The sequence below is a fragment of the Puntigrus tetrazona genome, unplaced genomic scaffold, assembly GCF_018831695.1.
Source record: "Puntigrus tetrazona isolate hp1 unplaced genomic scaffold, ASM1883169v1 S000001111, whole genome shotgun sequence".
Taxonomy (NCBI): Eukaryota; Metazoa; Chordata; class Actinopteri; order Cypriniformes; family Cyprinidae; genus Puntigrus; species Puntigrus tetrazona.
Window position 1 is genome coordinate 2,475,518 of NW_025048699.1, and position 20,351 is coordinate 2,495,868.

Consider the following 20,351-nt stretch of genomic DNA (forward strand, 5'->3'; position numbering starts at 1 on the left):
TTCTTTTTAGGATTGTTCAGTTAACATGGTAACATCACTTTTCCTGATTATTTTAGCTGAGTCTCCTTTAAACATTTAAACACAGACACTTTTATTAAACAATTTTTGGACATTTACACATTCAAAAAATATTTCTAAAATGTAGTTCACACTGTATGGTTTAGTTTTAGTAAATCCTATGCACGCGTTTAAAGAAAATCTGACTGCTATGTGACAAAAAATATATATGTATATAGCCACAATTTACAACATATACACTCACTGGCTTTTTACAACATTTAGCAAGGATTTGTTCTTATGTTTATCTCTCATCTCTTATTTCATCTTCATACACAGGCAGAATTTTATTTCACCGCTCATGCGATCATATTTGCATATGTATGCAGAGGTAAGTGTGCGTAAACAGTGATGGTGCTGCTGTTTATCTTAGTAGTTTGAACATACATTCCTAAGAAATGTCAAGTACAGTGATTGTCAAACATTAACATGTTCACAGTTTTTCCAATAATACAAAATATTGCGTTCACATTTAATTGCAATTGTCATTACTTTTTTTTTTAACTTTACTTTTTTTTGTGCTAATATTAATTTTGCTCAGATTCTGCTTAAAGTTTCCACCCATAGCAGTTAAATAGCTCTGCAGCTTATTTTCTATGATAGCAAAACTGTAATCGCCACATTAAATCGCTTATTGCTGTCTCACATATGGAATACTGGAAGTGCAGGATATTGGCTAAAATAAAATGGCATATCAGACAAAGATGTGCTGAGATTGCATGTAGCCGTTTTGGTTGTTTATCCATGACGCAACAAACTAAAATTCAAAGTGTTTTTAAATGTTTTTTTTATTTCTTACAAACTTGTGATTGTGCATTCAGCAAAGACGTTAATAGCTTTTAGTATTCGGGAATGCATAATTAGGGTAAATTTTGACGCAATGTGAACGCAACAACGCAATTAATTAGGCAAAGCAGTAATGCCTTGTTTTTCTTTTAAGATAACGCGTTACGTTAAACTAGTAACTAGTCACTAGTTTAAGTTTGTCCACCCTTGAAAATGCTAATATATGGCTAATTTGCATGAATATGAAGCCACACTCCTCAGTGTTGATTATCGTATCAAGTGTAGCCTACCGCAGGAATAGTAGCTAGTTAACAGTCTTGCTACAGACATAGCTTGTACATTCAAATGCTGTTCTTTTTTTCCCTAAATGTTGCTCACTCCTTCATTAGCACTATTTTTAGTGCTTATCTTTGAGAGGGGTTGGTTACCTATTTCAAATGCTGTGGGAAGAATGTAAGCTCTATTTCTGCAATATTTGTCAAAGCCGTTCAGGCATACAATGCCATGAGGTAAAGGATCATCAAGTTCACCTACACTTGAGAGAGTTGCTGGTTAAATTCCAAAGTTTTAGGTCTCCACAAAAGATCAGCCATATTCAATGCCTTCGTGTTTGTCCTCTTTCACTCGTATTATCGTACATCTTCAGGTTGCTTGTTTGATGCAGCACTTGCTTCTCACTGTGGCTCCGAGACACCACATGGTCTTGGAAAGTTCCAGTGTAGTTCCATAGAGTCACACAGATAAAATTAAAGCCCTTTAATCTACATCTGTTTCTGTGTTTAAATTAGTCGCTCTTCAGGTGGTACTTTCAACATGCTATCCATCTCCAGGCGTGCACCAGCAATCTCCTGATGGCTTGGGGAATAAGTTCCTTCTGATTGCCGCTTCCTGCGTGCCGTCATCAACATAAAAATGAGTCCAATGGCCACCAAGAGGATACAGCCACATGCCAATGGAACTGCTATTGCCAACCATGGTATATGTTCCTGCTGAGCCTGTTTCTACAAAGAGAGATTCAAATTGTTAGTGTTTACATTCTCATTTCCGATCCAAAATTGCATGCTTATTTTTATACTGAGTGTTTACTAACATTTGTTTCGCAGAATTGGCCACTGAATCCTGCTGGACACAAACACTGAAATCGGTTCAGCCGATCCAGACATGATCCACCATTCAAACATGGGCTGGATGCACACTCATCAATTTCTCTCTCACATCTGGATAGAAAAATGTACAACAACACACATAAACTTAGTCATCTATATCAATATTTGCACATTACATTTATTTGTAGTTTAAATCCAAAATTTGAGTTAATTCCACCTGTCTCCTGTGAAGCCTAAAGGGCAGGTGCAGTTTGCCCCCCACTGAGTGTCATGACAAACGCCATCATTTTCACATTCAAAATCCAGTTCACACTTTAGAGGAGGGTAGTTATACCTGATGCACAAGAACAAAAACAAACAAATGCATAAACTCCCAAATCCTCCATATTTTTCAGCTGGGGTTCACAACCAATTACAATTGCTTTCAGGATGTCTCATCGATTATTACCCCTGTTCTCAGGGCATATGTATTGTAAATTAGCACTAAATCAAGTCATCAGTGTGTGATCTGTAGGAACTTACTGACAACGTGTTCCACTATACTTTGGTGGACAGATACAGGTGAAGTCATTAACTCCATCCACACAGGTTCCTCCGTTCTTACACTTCGATCCTTTGCAGTCGTCTATGTTTTCTGAACACGTAGGTCCAGCATATCCAGGGTGACACAAGCAATCAAACCCATTAAACTTGTCTTTGCACTTGCCATGAAGACAGGGTCCTGAGACACACTCGTCTGTTTCTTTCTCGCAGGTGATTCCTTCCCAGCCTGATGGGCAATGGCAGCCAAATCTATTGAAGAGATCCACACATGTACCACCACGTCTGCAGGGATGAGAGCGGCACACTGGAGCACCAAAGCAGCCTATGCGCACACGCTCATCTTGTCGTCGCCAAAACCGTGATGTTTGGGGTGACTTGGCATTGTCTACAAATGGAAGGTAAACCTCACCCACTCTGACAGCGCCTAGACATCCTGTGTACGTCTCTGCAAGTGCAACTTCACTTGACAAATCTTTAAGAAAACTTAAACTACCAGCTAGTTGGGGTGCACTGCTGCCGTCGATGATGCCATCCACCAAAATGAACCACTGTGATGCATCACGTTCTGGACTGGCCATGGCAACCAGCAGGTGATGCCAGTTTCCATCTGCAATCTGTCTCTGTCCTGAGAATATCACTGGTTCCACGCTGTTCTCGGTTTGGAGCTCCACATGAATGGCTGAATCTACTAGACCAATCAGTAGAAACTCTGCCCCTCTCCATGCACGAAGTAATATGGCATTTTCCTGCCTTGTACGGAGATCCATGGTCAAGTTGGTCACCGGGTAAATTAGAGATCCCTTAGCACTGTAGTGTAACGGTGTGTTGTCAAAAGTCGCATTAGCAATGCCTGCAAAAACAAATAGTCTTCATTAACACACATTTATTTTTACTAAATGATTATCAACCTTTACATATTATATGTGACCTAAGACCACAAAACCAGTCTTAAGCTGATGGGGTATATTTTTAAAAATACATTGCATAGGTCAAAATGATAAATTATTTACTTTTAGGCCAAAAATCATTAGGATATTAAGTAAAAACAATGTTCCATGAAGATTATTATTGCAAATATATTAAAAAGTTTTTTTAAAAAACTGTTTTTATTAGTAATTTCTAAAAACGTCATTTGAACAACTGTAAAGGTAATTTACAGATTTTCAAATGGTTGTATCTCGGCCAAATGTCCTATGATGAAATATTGTTCTATGACGAAATATTCGTTCAAATATTGTCAGATGATTTATACATCCCAATTTTGAAAAATTGACACTTATGTTTTGTGGTCCAGTGTCACATATATCTGAATTAATTATTTTTCTAATAGAACCTTTAGAAAACAGTTTTAATATCAACTAGTTGTTTAATATAAGCTTACACTCAAAACCATCCAACAGATCCACGCAGTGTCCACCATTTACACATGGGTCGCTGACACACCAAACCCGAGTTTCACATGCCTTTCCGGTGAAATCCCGTGGACAGGAGCAAGTAAAGTCATTCCATGTGACTGTGCACTCTCCACCATTTAAGCAGGGCTCCACCTGCAAACCAGAAACACATGATCAGCTCTTTTCCAGCTCTAATGGGATAAAAGCAACATTTGTGTCCATATACCTTGCATATGTCATCACTTATGCATCCAGGTAGAACGTTTTTTGCTTCACTGGAGATAAACACAGTCTCACTGAGGGTACTATTCCAGACTTCCACATCCAGATGCACATTGTCTAGTCTCAGATCCTGCAGGCACCCCTTAAAACGACCCCCCCAATCAGCTGCATCCTCTTCATTTGGAAACCCACCAACATAAACCAGGTCTCCCTCCAGAACTTCAAGGTCAGACAGAGAGCCAAGCCCATAGCGCAATCCACCATGGCTAAAGAACACCTGACCTTCTTGTATGTCTATCTGAAGCATTTGTTGCTCTCCATTACAGACAAACACTGGTGATGATAGGATGGGTGACCCTACCACAGAGGTCACCTGCACTCGTCCCATTTCCAGGTACATGGTAAAATAAGGATTATCCACCTCTGTCTCCTGGAGCCCTGCCCTACGTAGCTGAAATAATAAACCACTTGATTTAAGAGATCGTAGGAAGAACGACACACTAAAGTTCCTGCCAAGATCAGACAGCATTACAAATGCAAGATAGCTTGTAGAGTCCTCATGACCGAATGTCCAAAAGGAGAAATCTGTGGAAATAAGAAAAAAAAAGTCAAGCATGATCATGTGTTATTTATTATTATTTAAGTTCCCCCACAACAAAAATCCAGTCATGGAGGATCACTATTCTCCAGAGTTTGTTCGATTGTGTTTGAGAATGGTTAGAGCTAAACCTCCAGCACCAGAGTTTAATTCCCCAGCTCTAAACATTATCACAGGTGTTTGTATGTATGAGCATATGTGTATGCATACCTTGGCTGCAATCATGGCCATAGTGAGGTCTATAACAGTCACAGCGGTAGCCCGTCCAGAGGTCAACACAGTGACCTTGTTGAGAGCAGGGATTTGGTTCCACCTCGCACCATTCTGTCTTTATACAGCCCAACTCTATGCTCGCCTCCTCATCTCCCAGATCATGTGGCAGGACAGGATGACCATCCACCTGTAGGTCCTCCATACAACCCAAAAAGCCATGACCACTTAAGGTTAGCTCCACATACTCCTCTGGTACTCCACCTACATATAATTTTGTGAGGCTGTCATGGTGCAAGAAATTTCCTTGTCCATCTGGTAGCTTGCGTTCAGTTTTGCACACTTGATTGTCACAGCCTGGACCTTTAACTTGCAGGACAAGTCTGATATCCTGATCCAATCTATTAATGTTCACCACTGATTCATGCCAATCTCCGTCACTTACAAGTCCTTGTAATTTTGCCTCCAGTGACCCTGCCTCCTTTGATACCGCCTTGGCACGCAGCTCACCCCCAACAATCTCTAGAGAGATGAAGAACTCAGCATTGCCACGAAAGAACAGCAGCATATCAGGCAGTGTGGTGCGGAAGCGTAGGCGAACACCCAGGGGGTGTTCCTGTTCTTCTATGTCTCTCTTTCTCCGCTCGAGTGGAGCAAGTTCAATAAGAAAGAACTTTGGTGAGGAGAAGGAGAATGTGGTTGGTGTTAAACATACTTCATCATAGAATCCAGGTGGACAAAGACAAGTATGTCCGTGTGTCTCTCCATTTAACCATGGCAAGCAGGTGGCACCATTTTGGCATGGATGGTCAATGCAACCAAGCAGCTGCACAGTGCATTGGGGTCCCCCCCATGGCAAGAGTCCTTCCTCAGCTTCTGCACAATGGCACTTATATTCAGCAACTCCATCTTCACATACACCTCCATTCAGGCAGGGGGCACTCTCACACTCATCTATGTTAACCTCACACTCCAGACCTGAGAAAGACAACAAAGTTAACAATACAAACAAAAACACATGCAAACTCTTTCCCATAACCAAACACCTACCTGTGAACCCCTCTGGGCATATACACTCATACCCATTTACCAGATCTTCACAGCTTCCTCCATTGTGACATGGCTCAGATACACACTCGTTTATGTTCACTGAGCAGTTCTCTCCTGGGGAGAACAAACAAACAGAACACATAAACAGCATGGCAATGCTCTTTTCTAGTAAAACATTACATCAATATTTGAGTACCCTTGACCACCAATCACATATCGGGTTACAGCATAGTTTGGGTCAACTCTAACTTTTTTTTTAAGTGAAACTTGCTGTGTTGTTGTATGATCTGATACTGTTCTTTTTAACTTGCCAGTACCTGTGTATCCTGGTTGGCACTGACAGATGTAACCTGCAGCTGTGGCATAGGTGAACTCCCAGTCTGTTTCCCAGTGTTCTGGTTTTGACTTCTCAAAACATTCACCATCATTCTCACAGGGAGTATCAGCACATTCATCTATATCCACCTCACAGTTATCTCCTTCAAAACCTATACACACATCAACATCATTTAAGATTTTTGCAAAGTTAAAGGCATTAGTGCAATTTTTGGATAAAGGAGAGCTACCTGGCCAGCAGGTACAATTGTAATGGTTAATGCCCTCTACACAAGTTGCTTCATGTTGACAAGGTTGTGATGCACACTCCGGAATGTCCTCCTCACAGTGGTCTCCCATAAACCCAGTGCCTTCACATTCACAAATATAACTGCATACAAACACAAACACCCAATCAGACAGTCAGTACATGGATGATCCTATACATTCAGCTATCAACATAAAATCAGTCTGATGACCAACTACTTAGATAGAGATGTTTTTTACACAGAGTGAGTAAGTGATGAAATAGTAGTGCTGGATATGCCATCAAACTCATTCCCATAATTCCTGAGTTTTTTACTTACCTATCAATGAGGTCGATGCAGAGTCCTCCATTCTGACATGGATCACTCTCACATTCATCAATGTTGATTTCACAATCTGAACCTTCAAACCCCTGCACACAGTCACAGGTGTACAGCCCTACTAGGTCATGACAGGTGGCTCCGTTTTGGCAAGGATTTGACTCGCAATCATCGATCTCCATCTCGCAGTTTACCCCTACAGATAATTAGAACAGAATAATGACTAACAATGATTTGCCAAATTGTTGTCAGTGTGAATCGCCACAAGACTAGAGCCTCATTTTTAAAACGTGTGTATGCTTAGATTTGATCATAGAGTGTGAAATTATAATGATTGGGGATATTTTATGTGTTAATGCTATTAATTAGGAATCGTAGATCTTTTGCGATTCATAGATGTCACATTTCTATTCGTACGTTCATTCTATGAATCGTACATACGCATATTGTAGAAATGATGGTAAGATCAAATTTAGGATGGTTTATGCGCAACATTTTATAAATGAGGCTACACGAGTACCCAATCCTGCTTCTGGAGGGCCATATTTTTACAGGTTTTGGTTCCAACTCTAATTAAACACATTGTAACCAGCCAGTCAAGGACTTAATGACTACAAGAAACTTCAAGTTAAGTATGTAACTATGAGTTGTACTTTACAAAAGCATGGCCTGTCAGTACTGGGAATGAGCACAAATACTGTAGACTGTTAATAATACACAGATTACCTGTATATCCCAGCAGACATTCACACAGGTATTGGTCTTTTCCATTAATGCAGGTTCCATTGTTCCAACAAGGTCGTGATGCACACTCGTTTATGTCAATCTCACAGTTGTGTCCTTGGTATCCAGGGACACAGAAGCAGTGATACTTGTTGGTGCCATCCACACAGATTGCACCATTCTGACAAGGATGTGAATCACAATCATCCACGTTCTCTTCACAGGTCTCACCACGAAAACCTTGTGAACAGGTGCATTCAAATCCATCCACTATCCGCCTACAGGTGCCATTGTTGAAGCAGGGTTCATCAATACAGTCTGTAACGCGATGACTGCAGTCCTCTCCTCCAAAACCAGGTGGGCAAAGACATTTGTAGCCATTCAGCTCATCTATACACTCAGAGAGGGCACCTACACATGGTCCACTTTCACACTCGTTGAAGTACTCTGGACAGGTGTATTGCTCTGTACCTAGTTCAGTCTCACATCCTTTGCATTCAGCAAACACACAAGCATTATACAGCTCATCACAGTGCCTCCCAGCGTACCGCACTCCTTCAATTGAACACAAACACACATAGTCGTCCATTGTATCCACACATGTTGCTCCGTTTTGACAGGGAGAAGATGCACACATATCAGATGAACCGGAACAGAATATACCTGGAGGTAGACAGATAAAGTAACTGTTAGTGATGCATTTCCCCTGTATGGGAAAACCCAAGGGTGCCCAATCCTATTCTTGAAGATCAGTTCCAACCCTGTGCCTACACCTGTCTTAAGTTAAGTGTTCCTGAATCAGCAGGTTCAGGGTTGGATTTAAACTTTGCAGGACTGTTGATCTTAAGGTCCAGGATTGGGTATATCTGCGGTAACACAACGTGAATTCAGTTGTCATTTTTTCATCTTATTATTATTGTGTTGCTTGTTCAAACGTTTGTTGGGCTTAGGGATCTGAGCAAGCCTATAAACCCAAGTATTAAACACCCTACATGTTTAAAAAAGATACTGTACCTAAAAAATATGTGCTTATTTACCTTTGTAATAAGACAGACAATCTAAACCTTATCTAATGACTGCAATGTCATAAACACTTGGAGGTGGGTTCCATATTTTAGCAGCCATATTTTATCAAACTAACATAGTGATTGTGAGTTCTGGACACTACTTGTTGTCCTTATAATAATTTAAAAATACTTTTGTAATATATTGCTATGATAGCAAAATAGAAAACAGACATATACAATAAAACATAGGTAAGACTGCAGTTAATAACAGGCTGTTGATCCCAAACCTTAATCCTGGGTAAGACTGACTGAGCCTGAGGAATAAAGAGAGAGAATCTCTTCAAAGTCAGCATTACAAATACCAAGCCCATCTGTGAGGTTCAGCATTATTTATTTATTTATTTTTTACATTCCTCAGTCCTAACAAGTTGTGACCTTATCTGTTTGTGAGTATTGCAAGTCACATATTTTATTTGTGCATATGATTACGATACAGCATTCATAGGGATTTTCTAAAAAAAATCGGCCAATCGCATGAGAGCTCTTTGAGTCATTCCAAATTCCTGTTATCTGCATGACCTCGACCCTCAACCCCCACCATGCGTCCAACTTGGATCCATTAATGCGGGCCACCCATCCTTAACCCTTGTGGGGCCCTCACCCCCCCTAAACTCCACTCCCCCACCTTCTCTAAACCACTTTGCTGCCCTGGCCCCCTCAATGTCGCTTTGATCAGACCTTCATCCCAAATATTCATTCAGGCGGAAGATATTAATGAATGGGCAAAAGGAATGAGGCGCCGTGTGTGTGTATCTGTCCTTGTGCACATGTTGAGTATTGAGTGTTTAGCAGGGCAGCATAGCAGGAATAGAGCAGTGTTTTGTGGAAAAAAGGTGAAGCACTGAAGGAGGTGAGGGTATATAGTTCAGAAGTGTGTGTATCAGCTTTTAATATGACTGTTGGAACCATATATCCCCACAATGGTAAAACTTGATTCTTAAAGTAATAGTTTGAAAATGAAAATTCTGTCATCATTTAGTTCAAATAGTTCAAAAATTTCCTTGTTCTATTAAACACAAAGGAAGATATTTTTCAAAAAGTTTGTAACCAGGCTGTTTTGGGTCATCATTGACTTCCATAGTAGGAAAAAACTTTTTTTTTTTTTCTTTAAACTTTATTTGTTAAGTGACGTTAAAACTGGAAACGTTTCACCATGCTATAAATATTAATTATATTATTCTAGCCTTATCCCAGACATTTTCAAAAGCCAAAATATCAAATGATAATATCTTGGTTGCATGGCTTTAATCAGTAGCTGCTAATGTGTTTTTGGTGGTTGCTTAAAAACAAATATTGGTTGTGGCTCCCTGGAATAGTTTTATTTCCTGAGCATTACCATTTAACATTTGTTTTGGTTTTCATTTTCTTCCTTTATTTTTAAGTTTATCACATCATATAGCTTTATAAATCATATATCTGCATGCAATAAGATGTGCTTATTTATTTATGTATTTTATATTATATTACGTGTATTAACTTTATTTATACATTTATTTACTTACATAATAATGTTCCCTTATCGTTATTTCTTTCCAAGTTTAAATTGGATTTCGAATTTCCGGATTTGCAGTTTCAGACTTTTGGACCCAATGTGTTTGCCCAGACACTTTAATCAGCATGAACGTGTTACTTTTAGAACAGAAACATCTTATCGCTCTCAGAACACACAGAGTGTTCTTACACAACACGACTGAGAGCTTACGCGCAGATCTCAGTGTGAAGGCACTCACATTGATCTTAGAAGGGACATGTCGCTTACACAATTATCTTAAAGCAAACAAAACAAACATGCAGAGAAGCGGAAGTTTTCGCTTCTACCCTTCCAATACGCACATTATTTCCTCCTATTTGTGCAAGAAAGTGGACCCAAGCCTCGAAATCAGTACTTTTGGCATTGTAGCATGTCTCTTTAAACTGTGTAGGATGCAGATACGTCTGACACCCACACAAGCATTCACTCCCCACCCCCGGCCTGGGAAAACGAGCTCCATGCAGACTGACCCAGCAAGTGTCCACTGAGTGGGTCTCCGTTTCCATAGTTACTCTGAAGCTAATTTGGCCCTGAGACGAAGAGATGCTGACCTCTGTGACCCCAGATCCACCTCCTCTCTTTCCTCCTTTCCATTTATGTTTTTGTCGGTCTCACTGTCTTGGATCTCTTAATGCTCGTGTCATTTCCTGTCAGTGTAGTCTGATAAGTAAAGAAGATTTACCAGCTCATGCTGTCGTAGACATGAACGGTCACTGATCCAGATGACACATAATGATGTCAATCGCAACGGTACAGTTGGCACACTATAAATGAAGTTACTTCTCTAATTTCATCTCCCTCAAATTCTCTCCTTCCTGTAACTGAAGGACACTGGTTATCTGCTTTCTGCTCTGCCCTCTGTTAACCTGTAAATTGTGCGGCCTGTTTACAGAAAATTAAAGTGGATTACACTGTCTGTACCTCATTTAGCTTATGTTCTCTCACACAAACGTGTGCTTAAACACTCACCGAGTTTCAGAGCATTTCTGGACACCTTGAATATCATCACTTATTTTAGAATTAATTTTTTTACGCTTTCTGTCTTTTACAGCGACGTGAATAGACCATTTAAGTCTATTAGATATGCGTACCATCAGAGAGAGCAAGTAGGCCACTGTCTTCACATACTGAGCTGACCGTAATCCTCTCAGAGTGGTGTGTGTAAAACAGGACAGCTTTAGGTTAGGCTACACTACTAAGCCAGCTTTTGTTACCTTAGGATACAGTCCTCTGCCACTTTAAACAGATTACAGAGTGACTTTTTGTGATTTTTAAAATTTTTTTTTATTAGCATGTGTTAGATATAAAAACATTTTATTTTAGTTATTTTATTACACACTATATTACAGATTAGTATGAACAATTAATGTATTATTATGGAATTATATTTATAATATAATGCAAATATATTAATATGTATTAACCATTAGAATTTGATACAATATACCTCTATTTATTATTAAATTCACTAAATAATCATATATATATATATATATATATATATATATATATATATATATATATATATATATATATATATATATATATATATATATATACACACACACACACACACACACACACACACACACACACACAGTGTTCATAAAATAATTGGAGCAGCCAATCAATATATTATATTTTTGAAGGATGATGCGATGCTGAAGACTGGAGTAATGATGCTAAAAATTCAGCTTTGCATCACAGTGCACAGTACATTTTAAAATATATTAAAATACAAATAAGTAATTTTAATTTGTAATAATATTTCACAATATTATTGTTTTACTGTATTGCAGCCTTGGTGAGTATAAGACACCAAATCCAAATGTTTATATATTTTATACATAATATCCCCTACTTTGCTGCTACTGTATCAGACTGTCAACAACAGCAGCTTGTAACCTTTTCATCAGGTCATGTCCCATTCTTACACATATTCTTAACTGTGATCATGCTGGAATGTGGACAGCAAGCAAATGTGACACATTTAGGCTCCAGGTGGAGACAGGTTGTAGTGGATCTGATTAACCAGACTTTAACACTGAGGTTTCACAGAGATCCCACGTCTGACAGAGACATTCTCCTGACATCTGTCTTGAGCACTACGTCTTTCTCCGTGTGTGTGTGTCAGTGTTTAAGGTTATCTGAGACCACTGGAAGAATGTTAGCCATGCGGGTTCTGTTGTAAGAGCTGGGGCAGTGATACTGGCTGTCAATCAAGCGAAACTCCTCCCCTTTTGTTTACATCACTGTCAATCATCCCTGATTGTGCGTTACGTCCTGCTGTGAGGGGTGTGACAGGTTAGTTTTACAATTTAAAAGGGTTACAGATTGTTTTAGAGGGGTCAGGTGGGGAACTCATCCCTATGCGTGTGTTAAGCTTTTTAAGTAACAACACCAAAAAAAGCAACAATATCCCACAAGGCAAATTAGTTTGTATTTTTAGAATATGTATTTGTGTTCTAAAGTTTCAGTATTTTTAGAATTTGTATATATATATATATATATATATATATATATATATATACTGTATAAATATATATACTGTATAAATAAAAAAACATTTATTAATAAGTTTAGATTTTTTTCTTATGAGTCTTGAGTTTGTGATTTTTTTTCACATAAATTGTGAGAAATAAACTTTGCAATTATTTCTAGTTTACAAATATATAACACACTGTTTGCAGAGCCCTACTGTCTACAAGGGCTGTGAAATTTGTCACAGGATTAATGGCCCGGTCAGATCTGTAAGAGATAACATTCACTTAATATGAGATATGGGTGGGAAGAGAGAGAATACGAGTGAGAGCGGCTGGGACGTGTGTGTGATGTGTGACAGGACCCTGTGATAACCTGTGATCTGTTTATTTTCACAGACGCTGGAGGGCTGTTTCAAGGGTTTGTCTGTCTGTACGCATGCTTAATTCCTCCATGCGAACCTAAAAATAAGAGTTCTGATTAAGAATTGAACTTTTCAGACTAAATATAAGTTCTGTTTTGACTCGTGGTGAATATAAGAGTATTAATAGCTGTTGTTAGTAACAACATGAAGTCAGACTTAGCAAATCTTTGTCATTAGCTCTAGACTCAGACGTTAATTAGATTTTTCCCCGCTGTTCCTAAACCTAAGACACAAAGTTTTAACCTTTAAGACTTTGTGGGTGATGCTTTTGAGTGTTACGCCACATGAGCATCAACACGAGGATTTTAGCATCAGCACCGGCTAAAGGACGTGGGCTTTATTTTTTCACTTGAATTCAAAAACAGAACATAAATTTACTGCTTTAAAGACAATTTGAAAGTAAAGAGCTCTTTTTATCAACCAGATTTGTGGCATGATATCTGTTAACGGTTGCAGTTTTTTCAGATTATTGAGAAAAACTCGAAATATTTTTATTTTACGCAGGTGGATGAACTTTTGATTGTGTTACATTGATTTTTTTAAATGTAAATTTTAGTGGTTGTAACATTCATGTTAAAAAAACTTAAACTTAACATGGGAAAGGTTGGTAAGTGATTCTACACATTTTTACCCGAATTCTGGAAATGTTGGGAGAGTAAAATAAAAATGAAAATCACATGAGCCAATATTTTATTCACGAAGAACATAAAAAAAACACGTATAAGCAAAATTGAAATGAGCTCATTTTGTGCATAACATTGTCACGTAACCTATGTTCTATTGTGAATCAAATATTGGCTCATTCTTGTAGTTTTCATTGCATCTCAACATTTTTGGAATTCGGGTAGTAATTCAACATTAATTTAACTAAATATGTGCTTTAAGCCTGCTTACATTATTATTATTATCATTGTTACTACTTATTATTTACTGATTATACAATTTTTTTTTTACCCAACTATCCAAAACATAATCATATAGGCTCAGTTTTATTCTCAGAATCTTGACTGCGAGAGTGCCTGTGTGAATTTATTCTTCCCTCGCCGTGTTCTTGTTAGGATTAGGGTTGGGGGCAGGGCCCATTGTAGACATTTTCATTGAAAAAGTCATGTGAATTCCAGGATCCCCCTTGTTTCCCTAAGCGCCTGATGTCACATTTGCATGCGTGATTTGACATGAACTATCAGCTCAGTCAGAACATCAGACCAGTTTCACCCACTGTTCCTCGTTGAATTTCCCCATCAAATACGCTACAGATGCTTTCTTTGCACTTGCCACTTGAGACTTAGATGCGAGGATCTGACAGTGAGTTTTGTTTTTGCGTTTCATTTGCTCTTAACGTTGCTCTCAAAATTGATGGAAGTGGAAATAAGTGTAAAAGTTTGCACTTGCGTTATCAGAATACTAAGAGAGAATTACTTATCTTCGAACGACTTTCTTTAGACACTCTTTGATTTGTTACTCTCCTCTAAAATATTCCCTGGGTTTGATCATCACATGCTCAGAGACAGCTTGGCCGTGCAGTCAGATGAAAGAGCGTTAAGCCTGTGCGATGCAAAAGCAAACAGAGCTCGTTAAAAGTGCTTAACGCAAATTCCACCCTCACACAACGTCCAAATGACTCAGCCCTGGTGTCATGGCAACGGGACACAATGGAACCCACCCCCCAAAGTTTTTCAAATTTTTTTTTTTCAGACAGCGGCCTGAGAGCGAGGCAGAATCGGACTGGATGGATGGAAGGAGGGAAAATAGATAAGTAACCTCCCCCATACTCCCGTCTGTGCCATGCACCGATTATATTCACTCCAGACAGGAGGAGGGACGCGAGTAACACTCCAGTGCACATCTTTGGGAGGGACGGATAACCGAAAATGACCACAACACACTACACTAATGCTAAAAAGAGTGCCAGGAAAACAATAAATGCAGTGATGAGAGGTTCTTTATTGGCATCTTTGGTTCCATGAGGAATTTCTATTATGCAAAAGGTTCTTTAAAGTGGTTTTTGAATTCTTAACTAGAAAAAAAAAAATGTTCTATGGCATCACTGTGAAAACTCCCTTTTGGAACCTTTATTTTTAAGAATGTAGAACTATCTTAGTTCCTCAAACAGCCTTTCAGAGTTCCAATATTTTAGTTTTTTTACTCTAAATGTGAAGAACATTTTGTCTAAAGAACCTTTTATGTGGAAACTTAAGGAACGGCGGATACCAATGACCTTTATTTTTAAGAAATAAAATGATTATATCTTGTAAAAAAACAACAACAAGAAAGTGTTTTTTTTTTTTTTCAAAATCTAAAAACATTTTTATAAATAAGTCGCCACCAGAACTAGTGTCAGGTGGTTTGCTGGTACAAATCAAAAGAGCCCATCGCTCCTTTTATATTACATTATTATAAAACAATATAAATATTATTAATAAATTATTATTAATATTTTTCTTTTATAGTGAAGCATTTGTCTCACTATAAAATTTTTTTGGAAATGAGGCAACAGAGCCACACACAGTATCCAACCTGAGCTGTCGACCGTTACGAAAAACTTGACAGGTCTCAGAATAAAACACATCTCAAGGATTAAATATCAGTAAGTCATTACATTGTTTCATCCACCCATACACGGAGGCATTTTTTAAAGTTACTTTTTTCCTTTAACTATATGTTGTTCAAGATTGCCATATAAAATATGTATATATGAAAATGGATGTTTATAAAATATACCCATTCCTGTGATTTCTAGGTATTGAGAAAAAGGGAAAACTCACCCCATTTGAACATCATCATGGTGAGTAAAACTGTCCCGGGGCTTTTCAGATGCACTTTCCTGATCTCCATGGTGATGTGAAACAATCCAGACAAACCAAACTAGAAGTCCTTTAAGCTTAATGTCTCTTTGAGTCCTTCATAGTGGAGAAACCTTCAAATGAAACCTTCTTGGCGAACGTGAAACATCCCGCATGATCTCGAAGTTGAAAGTCTGCTCTATTGAAATTCTCCTCAGTCTCTTAATTCCTGTAAGCGTCGGTTCGTGTAGTTCATATAAAGTTTGTCTGTCCAGCATCGGAGCGGTCAGGCTGAGAGCAGTGGCTCATTGTAGATGCAGTAATGAGACTAACTCTCTCACCCAATCCCGTTGCGGTTTACCTCACTAATCACTCTGAGAGGGAGGGTCCGGAAAACCAGAAGTGGACTTCAGCACCAGGACTGCTGTGTGTGTGTGTGTGTGTGTGTTTGAATGCTACACTTTGGGAACAAAACTTTCCCTAGAACAGAACCAAATTAGACAAAACATCTCATTGGGGACTTCCAGGGATGTCCTCAAGGATAAAAAAATAGTTTTCTTCTTTTAAAAATGTTATATAAACAAAAAAAAAAACAGCTTCATGACAAAAGGATGTATAAAAAAGGTGTCTGTGAGGATTAGCATACAGACAATATCATTTTTTAATAGTATTAAGTCTATGATACAAAATCAAATATCTTTGCATTTGTGCGAAAACTCAAAACCAACAACATCTTTTGATAGCTTTTACGAAGCTATCACATCCTTATATATGTTATATATTATATTCAAATTTGTTGTACACTGTAAAAACACTGTAAACAGTTTCTACTTAAAATTTGATTTTAATTTATTTCAAAGTTTTATTTGCCGTTTCTTTGTAATTAATTGTGTAATTTACAATCAAGTTAGCTAACTGTCTCACCTATGAGATTTTTATTCCTAAATTGTAGGTCTACATATAAAATTGCCTTTAAAATGCATTTCATAAATATACTTTGACATCCTAGTATATTCCTGAAGGAAATATGAACAGGTGGAGATCGGACTATAAAGGGTCAGGTAAGGTTCTGCGCTGGAAAAGCATACTACACTAACCAACCTATAATGTTGGTAATTCACAATTTGTTTTGTTAGAAAACACTAAGCCCAGCTGGATATTTTCCTTCACGTATCAAGACAATCAAAAAACCTTTCCTAAGTGATTCCCTGCTGATTTTTTTTTCAACGGTGTATAATGAGCTGGTGGGATCTTTTATCCTGCTGAGTTCGGCAATCTCACACTCCATTGGCATTAGTCATTCAAGGCTGCATTTCTTTATACTTACTAAACCAACAACGACCTGTTTTTATGAACTCTGCAACTTGTTGATCCAACACCAGCCTATGAATCATGCTGTGTAATCTAAAAATATTTCAGAGAGTTGGAGTAATATTATTGATTGTTTAAAGAGTTCGATTCAAACCCAATTAATGAAAAACACACACGCGGAGGAAGACCAAGGATTAGCACGGTGTTGTTTGGGTTCATTTTCTGTTGTTACTCCCGCTGTGTTACCGCCAGTCGCTGTGACGTAAGATGTTGTTGGTGTGTTTAATGTTTTGAAACAAATTCACTAAGCTTCTTATGTTAAGTATTAGTTTTGAGAAATTCAGTGCAGCCATTTAAAATAAAGCAATCATTAAATATGTAAACATAATGCAGTTAGCGCAATATAAAAATAATGACGCTAACGCAACGCCTACTAGATAGATATAAAAAATAAAATCATGTAATATGACCTAAATGTGCGAGTGTCTATACGAGATTTAACGATTTGAAAAACACTCCCATTCTGTGTATTTCTGACTCATTTTTCTTTATCAGAAGATATTTTCCCACTGTTTTGTTCTCTGATCCAGAAATAGCATGAAGTGTCCTGTAAATGTTTGCGCACAGTGGGCCGGATGCTGACTTACAGTTTCAGCTCGTGACAGTGTGTCACTAATTCTGGCCTTGAGATACAGCTAGACGTTTCTCACATTCACGTAGATTTACAAGCTTGCAACATCAACTCTGTGCCAAGACAAAGCCATAACGTTACACTTTTAATATCTTGTGCAAAAGAACACGTATATAATGTCTCACTATATATTGTTGTTTAGTCCTTTTTGGAGCTTGACGGCCTGAATCTCCATTTTGTAAGGATGGAAGAAAACGGCTCAGACAGTCTGCTACTTCTCTTATTAAAAGGATTACTTTAACTCAATATTCATATATCATAAGTATTCAATATCATAAGTTTTTCTTTAGCGGCTCTTGTACTGTATGGCTCTCCTTGTAGCCAAACCACTGCGGTCCCATTGATATCCAGTGCTACTTGTAAGATACTAATGAGATAAGTTTATTTACAGCATTCTGATCTTTACAGCAGGGCTTTAGCTCTAAAGAACTTCAGATAAATTTGAGCACATTTTAAGTTTAAAACCACTATCTTGTTGACTGTGTACGACCGCATGTGACCCGAGTTCAAATCATTCCTTTATCCCATTACCGTCCGTCTCCCCATTGTTTCCTGTCACTTTTTTTTTTAGCAATACAGCTTATAAAAGTGGCAAAATACAGTCGTGGTCTTTGCACAAAGTGAAAAATCTTCGTTTTCCCCAATGCAAACTATGATCCAGTGGATGATGTAATCCTGATGTGTGCTGATTTAAGTGGATAAAATGGTTGGTTACAAGCTATACTGGATGTGGGCATTTAAGTGGCTCAGCAAATTGGATCTTTATGTTAGGCGGGTTTGAGAAAACAGGATTGTAGCTCGTTGCATCATGCCGCGTCATGCCCGGCTGTGTAAAGTTTACATTTACGTACTACAAGATGACCATAAAGATTTGCCAGAAAAATAAATGTCACGTATGTAAATGATGCAAGAACCTAAAGAGAAATGCAGTTAATTTGGTTTATTTAGGTCGCTCGTGAGCTCGAGATATGCGTCTCCATATGGATCTTTAATAAGATTAAGATGCACTGAAATTACAATGAGTTACATTCACCACCAGAAAACTGTTCAACGCCCCCCTAAACGACCACTGGGACTTTAAAACCTGCACATATGGCTGGAACAAAAGAGTGCGCCCTCATTGCTGTAAGACCCCCCAAGATGTAACCTTAAGTGCACTAATAAACGGTAGCGGTCTGCATTACCATAGCACATGCCCACTGCTCTTGTAACCACAAGCAAGGCTTAGTACAGAACAATGAGTGTGATTGGATTATGAGTCGCAAATCTTTTTGACAGCACACAGACCACGAGCACTCAACTGCACTGTCACATGTAATGACGTGGAACTCTTTATAGCCCGACGGATTACAACTACACTGCATGAATGTATATATTTCGCACAATGCATTGTAGTAATTACAGAGCATTTGTTTTTTTTTCTACAGCAAGTTGTATTTGGAATGAATTAGGATTGAAATCACGCAACATTTCAATCTATTTTGTGCGCTTGCAGTTAATATGTTTATAGCCGCATGTTGATATAGGTATAAAAACCATTATTACTCGATCAATTTGTTAATATGTATTTGCATTTTTTTTTTCGTTCTTTCTTTCATTATAATTGTGGCCTTTGGAGCAGTTACTGTAAAGTCCCAGCAGAGGGAACAGCAGTGCTACCCCACAACCATTCTGTTTTGAAGTAAGCTCATTCAGAACATCACAGTAATGGTGTATAGCTTTTTAAAACTGTACAGTGTGCAAATATGATGCCATAAAAATGTGTATCTAGTTATAGTTTATAGTCATAAGATTGTCTCCTAAATATAGACCTACAGTTGCATAGCCTAATAATTAACGGAGAATAATATTGCTTTGCAACAGCGCCTTCGCTAGGAATTTTGGGCCCTGTGCACAGAATTTGCTATGGGGCCCCGGCCCCCTCAAAATCATGTTCAACAAATCGAACCCATCTGGCCCCCAAATTCCCCCTTAAATGTTTTGATGTATAATATGGCCTTCAATTTGAGTGAATAAATGAACTATAAAGAAAGACAGGGCAGAAATTAATACTGATAGATGTATTCACAAATACAACTTTAATAATGCATTTTTTTGTCACAGAAAAGCACTTAATTTGAGTTTGACTGCAGGAAAGTTACTGCTAATAATCATTTCCTAACCCTCTGGTGGGCTCAAGACGTACGTTTTTTATTTAAATAAATGATAAGTAATAATAAACTATACAATTACGAAAACTAAACATAAAGATACCACAAAACACCTTCTGTAAAATATTCCCCAATGTGTAATAACAGTGGCATTTATAATAAATGCATTCCTGCCCACACAGTATGTGTACAGCGTTGATAACTTCAAGTTACTACTAAGGTGCTGAACTGTTGGAGCGTTCCGCGACACATCTGAACGTTTCCAGCGACTTTCCCGCGCTCGTAAATCGTGGCAGAAGTATTTGCTTGGATAAAGAACAGG

At 38.2% G+C, this 20,351-nt stretch overlaps 1 protein-coding gene and 1 long non-coding RNA gene across 2 annotated transcripts; one reads left to right on the plus strand and one right to left on the minus strand.

Moving 5' to 3' along the window:
• Positions 1-38: 38 nt before the first annotated feature.
• crb2a (crumbs cell polarity complex component 2a) lies at positions 39-16,185 on the minus strand. The gene is made up of 13 exons (XM_043234261.1): positions 15,860-16,185; positions 7,595-8,254; positions 6,869-7,064; positions 6,533-6,672; positions 6,284-6,454; positions 5,967-6,080; positions 4,917-5,894; positions 4,113-4,693; positions 3,874-4,039; positions 2,472-3,342; positions 2,167-2,283; positions 1,934-2,060; positions 39-1,844 (listed from the first exon to the last, which is right to left on the minus strand). Exons 1-13 carry the CDS (start codon positions 15,927-15,929, stop codon positions 1,623-1,625), a joined length of 4,413 nt encoding a protein of 1,470 aa, XP_043090196.1. The 5' UTR covers positions 15,930-16,185; the 3' UTR covers positions 39-1,622.
• LOC122340992 lies at positions 6,122-15,277 on the plus strand. Its single transcript, XR_006250401.1, has 3 exons — positions 6,122-6,333; positions 7,816-7,948; positions 14,790-15,277. It is a non-coding gene; the product is annotated as an uncharacterized LOC122340992 (long non-coding RNA).
• Positions 16,186-20,351: the final 4,166 nt, after the last annotated feature.

What these genes read in the sequence shown, in the direction of transcription:
- crb2a (XM_043234261.1), bottom strand. Translation starts at nt 15,929, where the DNA reads ATGGAGATCAGGAAAGTGCATCTGAAAAGCCCCGGGACAGTTTTACTC. An exon ending in ATGTCTGCTGGGATATACAG is followed by an intron (nt 7,065 to 7,594) that starts GTAATCTGTGTA and finishes AATTATCTGTAG; the next exon opens with GGGTAAACTGCGAGATGGAG. An exon ending in TGCATCGACCTCATTGATAG is followed by an intron (nt 6,673 to 6,868) that starts GTAAGTAAAAAA and finishes GTTTGTATGCAG; the next exon opens with TTATATTTGTGAATGTGAAG.